Consider the following 10,930-nt stretch of genomic DNA (forward strand, 5'->3'; position numbering starts at 1 on the left):
GTCCTGTTCACCCCTGCCTGGCACGAAGGACAGAACAAAATTGTTCTTCTTGACATACTGGGTTTGCTGCTTGGGCCATTTTACAGACCAGCGTCTCACCTGGCCCATGGGACCCAGCCCCCTGCTGGGCTGCCTCTGCAGACTTGGAATTCCTGCCTGGGCCCCTGGCTGTTCCCCTGGAGCCTGCTGTGCCCTTCCTGCAGGCCGCTGCTCAGCTGTTTGCCTGCTGCCACGCCGGCTTCCTCCTCCGCATGGCATCTGTGTCCCCCAGGGAAGTGCCGCTGCCCTTCTGGAGTAGGACTCGGGCCCCAGCTTTCCTCTCAGCCACGTGCTTACCTCAGCTGCACTGTCCTCTCTTCATCACTGCTCCAGAACCCCCACAATAAGCATAACCCAACGCAAGCCAGTATGACTGAAGGAGGATTCATACTTAGATTTTCAGACTCTCTGCTGATCTATTATTTTTGGTATTAGAAAAAGTAAGCATTTCTTCCCACATGATGAAGACCTTAAAAAAATTTTTTAAGCAAGGGAAGGAGATGGCAAGCCACACTCTGAAGGGGATCCAATTAAAAAACATTATCCTGCAAAAACATCATCCTGTTAAAATCCTCTTTTCTATATTTAGAGTTTCAAGATTTGATCGGGGTATTTAATGAGAGCCATTTCATTTTCCATACATCATCTTCTCTAAAGCTTTTTGCTGAGATTGTTTGGCCAGGAATAGAATAAATACTGAACTAGCCAAAATAAAGTTGGAGATGTCTCTCTTATCTACTTGTCATCTACCTATCTGTCTGTCTGTCTATCTATCTATCTATCTATCTATCTATCTATCTATCTATCTATCTTCTCTTTTTTTCATTTTATGTATCTGGTACAGGTCTCACTATGCAGCTCAGACTCACGGTGATCCTCTTGTTTTCAGCGTCCCCAGCGCTGGGATTGCAGGCGTACCTACTACACCCAGTCTCAATGAGCCTGGGGGGGGGGGCTGGCACGGCATTCAGGACCAGGGATCAAACCCTGTTCCCCGCACTTGCCAAAGCAGGTGCTTAGTCTGCTGCACTACCTCGCCAGTCCTCTCTATATCTTTTGAAGCCTAATTTAAGTAAGGTCCTGAATTTGAATCAACTGGAAAATTTTCAATTTTCCCTTTTCCTCACATGGAGTATTTCCAAGGCATGAATCATTAAAGTCTTGTGTAAAACAATAGTTGTTGGCTTTTTGATTTATTTACAACTCCCCTTCCAAGGAATTTTTATCTGCCAGAGCCAGTCACAGAAGCCCCCCTGTAGGTATCCAGAATTAATTAGCAAAGAACCCAAGAATTAGCTGGAAGGGGGGAAACATTCAGGAGATTAGGTCCTTGAGGTCAGGAGATGAGGAATCTAACATAGCCTCCTAATCTGAAGATACAAAGTTTTGGCTAAAATACAGAGTTCTGCTTCTGCTGGAATTTGGCTGCTTAAGTCAAGTTATTAAAACAAGCTAGGGAGAGTACTCTGACAAATTACCTTGTCTGGAAATCAATCAGATTTCCTCTTAAAACACTAACTGAAATTACAGTGTTTTAATTAAAACAACATCTGTCCTGGACTGAAGGGCCTGTTTCAAAAAGCAGGAAGGATGTTTCCAAAATTTTCTCATACTTCTTAATGAAGTGAAGCTCACACTGGCCCAGGAATAAAAAGCCACACTGACTAGGGTCAAGAGCATAGGAAAGAAGTGCCCCTGGTGTCCTATGATGTGCGACCTTCGGGAGGTCTTCTCCCAAGGTGGAGTGCCTGTACCCCAGGGAATTGTGCCATATGCAAGCAATCAGCATAAGATTTGAAAGTAATGAAGCACAAATTTTTTCTTGTGACTGGTAGAAGTCCCCAAGATTTTAGAGCCTTCTCTTTTCCCATCTTTCCAGGAGATCCTAGGCATGAAGAATGGTATTCCAAACACAGAGAAGATGACGCTGAGATCGACTTTCATTGCCAGGCTGTGGAGTTCAGACACACCTCAAGCAAAAACCTCCTCACTAGCAGTCAGAGTGACTTCACGGAGGTGGGACACTGCTGCAGGCATCTGTGTATTCCCTAAGGGGCATGCCCTCATGTTTAATACATTTCAAAGTATCACCAGGGCTGGAACTGCACAGCTAAACACTCAGAAATTCAACTGCAGCATGAGTAAATGAGAAGAAATCAAAGCTGTGCAGCAGTAAGGGATGATGAAGACGTGTGCTCAGTGCTTTTCCCGCCTCCACCTGAGCGCTGAAGAGGAGAGACTCTTGCCGGCGTGAGGTCCGGTATGCGGAAAGAGGTGACAAGCATTCTCTGCCCAGCATTGCCTCTTTTCTTATTCATGCTTTATTTACAGGTAAAAGCAGGGCATTTTATGTTATGCCAGCAACCTTTGTTCATAAACAACTTTTACAACAGACAGATACATTTTTTACCTGAATATTTAACACAGGATGGGGCAGGGATAGGCAGCTAAGAAGGCCTGAGCTTCCACTGCCCCCCAAACAGAAGAATGAAAAGGCCCATGTGAGAGCTCCAAAGGGAAAAAGGAATAGCAATAAATTTCCTGCTTAAAAAGTAATGAACTCTGAGCCCAGGAGCTCCCCTTACTTTGTTCATGATTTCATTAGCGTGGAAAGGCATGCTTGAGATGCCTACTTCTGGGCACGAATGAGACTGAATTCCTTTCTATTTCATCTTTCCAGGTCCATGTGGCAGCACATGGCTTCATCCTGACCCTAGGAGATGTCAGGCTCTGTCTTGTGCCCCTCTGAGGCTGAAAGAGTGGACAGAAAGAAGCTCAGCCAGGTGAGCAAGTGAAAAGGAGGTTAGCCAGATGCAAAGGAAGACTTATTTAATGCGGACTGCATGGCAGTCCCGTGAAAGCCATCCCTAAAGATTTACAGAGGCGGCGAGTAGACCATGCCACTGGTACAAAGGTGAGGAAGGAGGCTGGCACAGCCCAGGACAGTGAGATGCCAGGCCCTGGCAAGCAGGAAGGGAGACCTCATGGAGTGTCTGTGCTGCCCCCCGCACCCAGGGAGGCACACAAGTGAGTGGGGGGGTGCTCACAGCTTCGCAGCGCTGGCTCCCGTGCCCGCAGGTATGGCAAGCGGCCACCACCCAGGCAGGCGGAGGGGCTGCTCCGCACGCTGCCAACGCTCCCCACTGAGCTGTGGCAACCTGGCCAGTGCCAGCTTCGGGCAGAAATCAAGTCACACACAGAAAATGCAGCTACTTCTCGCACGGTCTGAACTCTCTTCCAAAACAGCAGCAGCAGAAGCAGCGTGTGTTTCTTTAGTGTCCTGGGCTTCAGGGAGCATCTAAGTGGAGCATTTTTTTTTTCCTGTTTCTGAACACCATGGAAACAAGTGGACAAAGACAGTCCCTCAGCCCCTTCCTCTCTCCACTGGGGACTCGCCAAGCCTCCTCTAGACCTGTTTTTCCAAATAGATAACCTGCATTATTCATCCACCAGTTAACTTCCCGCACATAGCTCCTCAGTGTTGGTTATGAGCCTAGCAAGGCTTTAGGTGCTATAGGACATAAAAAGAAACAACCAGAGTCCTAACCAGATTCCTCCATGATTATTGCAGTGGGGAACGATGGAATGCATGCATGCTGAAACTAGAAGGCAACGCAGGATGCAGTCACACAGTGGCAATAAAGGGGAGACTGTCTCCTCAGTAGGCGCTGCTTCCCCCCCCCCCGCCCCCACCCCCGGGTGCTGAAAGGGTGGCTGTCCTCGGCAAGGGCTTCTCTGAGCTGGGGTTTGACCAAGTGGGAAGTAGTTAGGGTTCTTATAGCATTGAATTTTTTGCCTTGTGTTTCTGAGCAGAAAATGTGGTTCTGGGTAAAATAAATGCCTGTCACCTTTATTAGGAACTGTCCAAGTGCTGAAACAGGTGGCAGTTTGCTAATCTGGACGCGGCACAATACTGTTGGCCTTTTTCACTGTAGTTAATTGTCACCATTATTTTTTAAACTCATTCCTAGTCAGGAAGGTAATTAACACTTTTGAAGTTTTCAGAGAAATGTACGGCTGTGCATTCACCTTGGTCGTTGTGCTGCGTCATTAAGCAGAACACTAAGCGCTGTACATAGCATGTTTATTGCCAGGTCACAGGGACATGTGCATAAGCACGGGAACAACGAGAGGGAAAGAGCAGAGCACGCCGCGCTCCTGCTAGTGCCGCGCCAGTGAATAGGGCAGGGGCTACGGGGCAGGGGCTGCTTTGGGGTTTTCTGTGCAATGCAGTCCAAGAAAGGCGAACCATTTCTTCACTGCAACTGCGGACGCCCACTCACGCTTTCCTTAACTAAAAGAACAACCTAGAGAAATTTGTTATTTACGTGGAAACTCCAGAATCGATGATGGAATGACTGTACGCTTCCTGAAATTCTGAGCATTTGCATTTATCTTGTGAATTTAATGAGAAAGATGAACTAGTTTTTTCATTGTTTATTGACATAAAGCTCTTTTCTTCAGCAAATTTTTAAATTTAATTTCTTAGAGTTTTGATGATTTGATGTTTGTTTGAAGATGATGAATGGACAAGAAGAACCTAGTTAGTTGTTAATTCAGCAAACATTAATCCAGAGCCAACTATGGGTCACACAGAACTCCAAGAGCATGAGGTAGACTAATAAACAAAATCAAGCTTCCGGCCTCAGTGGGCTTACACTCCACTGGGGTGAGGAGGCTGAGAAAAATGCCAGAAATTATTATGATATATACAGGTGCACCTAGACATATCATGGGGTTGTGGGCCAATAAACCATAGTAAACTTATTTTTATTTATTTATTTTGTACAGGGTTTCACTACGTAGCTCAGACTCATAGTGATCCTTTTGTCTCAACCTCCCTGTTCTGGGATTACAAACGTGCACCACCCCACCCAGTTTTGGTGGCCTGCAGGGTGTGCCTGAAATTCTATGGTTGGCACAGCATGCAGTACTGGGGATCAAACCCAGGTCCTTGGGCTTGCCAAGAAAGCACTTAGACTTTCGAGCTATCTCCCCAGCCCCAGTAAATCTAAAAGATTATAAATAAAAAATTGCATTGAATACTCCCTGTCTACCAAACATCACAGGAGAGCATCACAGCACACTCAAGAATATGGGTCCCCTCCCCCATGACTGTGTGGATGGAAGGAAACTACCATTCTTGGCCACTGCCCAGCATCAAGAGGGTCAGATTGCTTGTCACCATCCTGGGGAAAGAATGAACTCCAGAATTCAAGGTGGTTTCCATGGAATACATATGGCTACTGAAAATCATCAGCGGAGCCATCCAGGGCAGACTGCCTATGTTAGAAGATAATTAGTTCTGTGGATAAAAGTCAGATAAGAAGCAGCCATAGCCTGTTAATTTAGCATCCAATCCTTCTGCTCTTGGTTAAAGACCTTAGTGGGATGAAGGATGAGCTGGTGTCCAAGGAGGAGGATTTCCACCAGAGGGAGCAGCAAGTGCTGAGGCCCTGAGGTGAGATCTCATTTGGTGTGATGTAGGAAGCACAGTAAGCCAGTGTCCACAGCAGAAGTACTGATGGCCAGAGGCATGGCAGGTGAGGACGGGAAGGTGGCCGGGAGCTGGTCTGAGATCTGCATGTGCCTTGCAAAGTCTTAGTCTTACACTGAGGCAAGGAGCATGTGGTGTGTAGAAAGGCTGTTTTCTGACACATGCTGTGGCAGGGCCATTGTGGCTGCTGCTGTGTGCGTGGACTGCAGAGGGTGAAGGGGGCCTGGGAGGGCTAGGCAGGAGGCCATGACAACAACCCCGGTGTGAGTCGGCAGCAGTTCTGGCCCAGGAAGAAAGTCACAAAGACATACCAAGTGTCAGTGTCCTGGGAAACTCTCGAAAAGAGACTAGATTTGTTGATGGAGAAGCTATAAAAGCGGGCTGAATATGTGCCAAAGAAGAGTGCAAGGTGCTTGTCCTGGGCCCTAGAAAGGACAGCTGGCCATCCGCTGTCCTGGGGCAGATGGGAAGGACCAGGCCTGGGAGGAGCCCAGTGGCGGTGCTGTTGTGTGCGCGATGCTCACTGGAATGAAGCGGCCGAGTCGACTGGCAGTTGGGCATGACACCTGGCAGCCGCTCCCCGCTTGTGCGAGGTATCAGCATACGGACGGTCTTCAAAGCCGTGTGACCATATGAGGCCACCAGGGCTCCCGGTCGGAGTCCATGGCAAGATGCCCACATTTGGTCTCTTTTCTTATTGTTTTTAAAGTCATTTCAGCTTCTTGTTAATGTCTAAAGTTTTACATAATGCTTTCCTGTGAAGGTCACTACTTTGATATAACGTTCAAAATAGAAGAATTAGCAAAAGTCACATTTCTTTTTCTTTTAAATAGGGAGTATTTTTTTTAATAAATTCTGCTCTCTCCATTCAAGAAAAAAGTTACTGTCTCTGGAAAGGCAGTTACTTAGATATTTTTCCTTCTGTTTCTAAGTTACTGGCTCCGTTTCCTGTCCGGTGACATTTGGTAGTAAAAGCCTAATTTAACATGGGCTCTACAGGGCTCTGAATGTTTTTTTCCTCATACAGAGTACTAGCTAACTGGATTTTGAGAAAGAAGAGATGCCTATGAGCTAGGAAACCAATCAATACTTCACTATTTTGTTATATTTTAATCCACCAAAAGAAATAAAACACATAAACACACGATGCCTAGTAGTTAGTATCTAGGCAGTAGACTGATTAGCTATTGATTTCTTCCCTCCACGTTACGAAGAGGTAGAATTATTTTGGAAGTACACACACTATCCTGTCTGAAACAACTGTGTAAGAAAAGAAACGTGCCTGTGGAAAGGGGACTTTATCTTTCATTTAGCTAATGGTGTAGTTTCAGTATATAAAAAAAGATCCAGGAAAATTTTAATTAAACACAAAGTAAGTATAAATATCAAACTAAATCTATTTCCTAAAAGCATAATGAGAAAATGTTTCTTAAACAAAGATTTAAGAATAAGCACATGGCTGAAATCCTGCAAATACTCTGGTTTTTATTGGAGGATCCGGTGAGTTTTGGGAAATGACAAGAGAAAAAATATCTGGATCCTGGATCCTGAAGGCCTTAGTGCATCGTACGGGGCTTCCGCCTGCTCAGGAAGGGCCTCTGGCCTCTTTGTACCTTTCAACCTCTTTCTCTGAGTTTCCTGGAGGGAACGGAGAAGCTCCCACCTGGCCAAGGCAGTGGGCCCAGCTTCTCAGCCCCCAGGACCCCACTGATGGACCCCGGTTGGCTGTGGGCCTCTCCTCAGTACCAGATGCCTGCCCACAGGGACAATGATCCAATCCCAGGAGATCCCTTGTGTTCCTCTTTCTCCACACACCCATCAGCCTTAGCCTGAGCATTGTTCTCCCTGCAGAGAGAAGCACAGAATGCCTCTCTGGCCTCCCAGTACTTACTTTTCTAGGTACACAAGGCTCACCAATGCCTGGAGCTCACTGGCTTGCTCCCATCTCTCGCTGCTAAGAGCCACCAGCATAGTTTCTTCAGCATGAGTTTCTCTTCCCTTAAACATCTGCTTGGCCAGGCTCCCTGCCCAACCCACCTCCAGGTTGGCCCAGCTCTCTTGAGCTCTCACTTAAAATCACAACCTTCAATGGGATACCCACACCCCGAGGCAATGGATCCATATCTCACACCATACAGAAGAGACGACTCAAAATGGACTCAATACTGAAGCACGAGACCTGAAAGTAAAGCTTCCAGAAAACATAAGGGGGAAGCTATAGAAAACTGGTCTGGGGGACACCCTGGGACACTGATGGAAGGACAGCAGCTTGGAGGCCCTGGGGGCTGGGAGGAGCAGGACAGCAAGGGGCTGCAGCCCGGGCCTGCGGTTTCCTTCTCTGTTTGGAAACTAGGTAGCAGCAGTGGCCATGCGACCCTGGGAGCATACAGGTACCCTGGGAACACTGGTGCACATTGCACCAGCGTTGCATACTATAGAATGGCTCATTTTGCATTATACTAATTTCATTTAATGAAAAGCAATGGCAGCCTCCCTCATCAGGTTCATTTTCTCCCTGCAGAACCTTTCTAATGCACCATCGGGTTGGTTTGCTTGCTAATCTCCCATTTCTCTTTTGCTTAAGAATTCCACCAGGAGCAGGCTCTCTGTCTGTTTCACTCACTGATGGAAATCCGGGTCTAGCACAGGCTTGGCCTGAGGTGGGCTATGGGGAAATATTTGTTGGATGCATACGTATTAGCACCTTAATGCCTCATTAGTAAAAGGTCCTCAGCATGTCATGAGGAGACAGGAAAAACAAAGCAAAGCAGGTAAGACGCCAGTGTGTTCTCAGGCAAAATAACCTGAGAGTGTACATCCCATGAGAATGCCTCAGTTTACCACATGGGAAGCAAGAAGCTTGCCAGAGATTCAGAAGACTGAGAAGACAGGATTAAGTGCTGAGTGTTGTGGTCACTTTTTTAATCTGCAAGGATTAAAAATGTCAACAAATTGCATCTTCCTCAAAATTCAAAAAGATCAGCCAGTGCCTTGGATTCAAAGCAAGACAACTGACTTCTAACAATTGCGGCGCCTTTGCATCTTCATGCTGTACATCTGAAGTCCGCCACACAGGTCCAGCAAGACCACGTTTCCACTGCCAAGCAAAGACCGACTTTGTATGCCTCTATCTGGCAATCAGAGCCACTACTTTGGAGACAACAATACACAACATAATAACCATTGCTAATTTCCTATCATCTTGTTGTGAAATCCATCATTATTTTTATTGTTCTTTACTTTTTATTCTTTTTAAAATAAAAAAGTGAGGATTCTGTAAGTCGGAAAACATACCAATGAGTTCCTTATTTCTGACATCCAGGGCCATGTTCCGGAGTGCCGTGGCTACTGCGCACACCACACGGTCGTTGTCTATTCGGAGCAATTCCACAAGGATGGGCAGGCCTTTCTCCTTCCGGACAGCAGCTCTGATATATACTGACCACTGCCAAAAGAGGGAAGGCAAAGGGCATCAGGAGCAGAGTGGACAGCCTTTCCAGCGAGCGCTTCTGGTGGGGCTTCCAGACGGCTGTCTACAGGAGCCAGAAAGCTGAGTTATCAAGACCTGGTTATACAACAGGCTGAACGTGTTACACATGCATCCACACATTTTAAGTTTGGTTTTTGCCTTCAACATGTGACAAAGATTTCAGGTTTGATCAACGGATCACACTTCATTTCTCTTGAGACCGAGATTTTAGTACTTGAGTTTGAACGCCACTTGTGGGGAGGGCAGATTAGAGGTGTCAAGACAGCAAAGTTTGGGACAGGGAAGGTTGCCCATCAGTGTCACAAGCAGTAAGAAAGCAAACACACCAAAATCAGGAACGGAATGGGCTGGATATAGGTGATTTTTTTTTTAAAGCTATGAATTTGGAGCAATCATTTGCCAAATTGCAAAGGAATAAGCCCTCTGCTGAAGAAGGGAGAGAAAAACAACAGAAAAAGGCCGGGGCAAGGGGAAGTAAATATGACAATGCGACTCACACGAGAAAATTGCAAAGTCATTCCCCCCCAAGCCCACTGAGATCAAAATGTGTTGTGTCCAAGGGCCATTGCTCAGTGTCTTACTTATGAAATAAGACCCCGAATTTGCTTTGGGTCTGGTGGCTGTCGCCCCGATAACACACAGCTACTGGCTCACACTGAAATGTATAGGCAGCGTCAGGAAGATAAGGCATTCAGAGCAGACGCGTTTAACAAAATGTGGGCAGGTCCGTTTTTCAAACATGAGCACGTACGCTGTGGCCTCTTCTACAGCGTCCAAGAGAAGAGTGCGAACTAGAAAAATTGCCAAATGAGAAGGGCTTAATCAGCTGCAATTGCATTTTCAGTCTGAGCGAATCCCATTCACAGAACAGGTCTTGGATTCGAGGGAGCGTCCTGCTGGGAACCAGCCTTCCCCCCGCCCCACCAGCCCTCTCCGCCCCCCTCCCCCGCAGGGGCAGGCTCCCCAGAGCTGGCTCTCACCTGTGGCAGGCAGGGAGCCCCCTCTGGCAGTGAACGTAGGGCATACGCCATGCCTGCCACATCCTCAGCCCAGCCCTGCACGAAATATGAGATTAAAAAAACAAACAACTTCATCCCATCCTACGTCAGACGTCACATTCACAGTTTCTCATAACCATCACCCAGTAATGCACAGTTCTCTCCTTTCTGCATGTCAAGCTCAGGAAGTCCACTGTGGGCAGCAAGCAGACAGAACGCTGGGGGCACCTTTGGTTGCGGGGGACTTCTTCACAGCCTCACTCTCCAGGGGCAAACGTGTCTGGACACAGGGACACAGCAGGTGTGAAAGCTGCTTATGGAGATTTGGGTCTGCCACTCCTCCCCAGGGAGGGAAGTGCTTGCTCTCGGCTCCGCGGGCCCACTGCCCACCGCATTCGGCCCACGTGTCAGAAGCGACTTCCTCTGGACGCCTCCGCTGCGCCTACGACGGGGGTCCTCCTGGGTCTCGGCCCACGCACACCAGACGGGGAGCCTGAGCGTCCTCAGGTCCCTCGTGCTTGGGCATTTCTCTAAAAGTGGGCAAGGAACTCAGCAGAAGGAAGGGCTTGGGAAGCAATGTGTGGGGCCTCCGTGGGCATTCTGCCGGTTCACTGTGGCACTGGGGCGAGCGCCTGGCCTTCCAGGCACGCACAGGGTGGCCCTCCAGGCGGGCACCGGAACGTCCCGGCAACCCGAGGCAGGCGAACGCGAGCCTTCGAGATGGCTCCAGCCCAGCACCGCTTCCTTCCACCCTCACGCCGCTGGCTGGCTTTTGTGGTCCCTTCTAACGCTCCAAACAGCATGCAGTAGATAGTCTTGCTTTATTAAGAGAACTGGGGCACTAAGATGTTAAATAACTGAGCCAAGCGAGTCACCTGGATCCTGGATCCCTTTTCTTCAAATATA

General features: G+C 47.8%; 1 protein-coding gene across 1 annotated transcript in view; it reads right to left on the reverse strand.

Moving 5' to 3' along the window:
- Positions 1–10,930, reverse strand: part of Ctnnd2 (catenin delta 2) — a 927,345-nt gene that overhangs the window by 104,741 nt on the left and 811,674 nt on the right. The window contains exons 18-19 of the mRNA XM_004625202.3: positions 10,007–10,081; positions 8,831–8,981 (exon numbers count right to left, since the gene is read on the reverse strand). Of these exons, the coding sequence (XP_004625259.2) occupies positions 8,831–8,981; positions 10,007–10,081 (226 nt within the window). The remainder of the gene's footprint in view (positions 1–8,830; positions 8,982–10,006; positions 10,082–10,930) is intronic.

Source organism: Octodon degus, unplaced genomic scaffold (assembly GCF_000260255.1).
Source record: "Octodon degus isolate 3935 unplaced genomic scaffold, OctDeg1.0 scaffold00008, whole genome shotgun sequence".
Lineage (NCBI taxonomy): Eukaryota > Metazoa > Chordata > Mammalia > Rodentia > Octodontidae > Octodon > Octodon degus.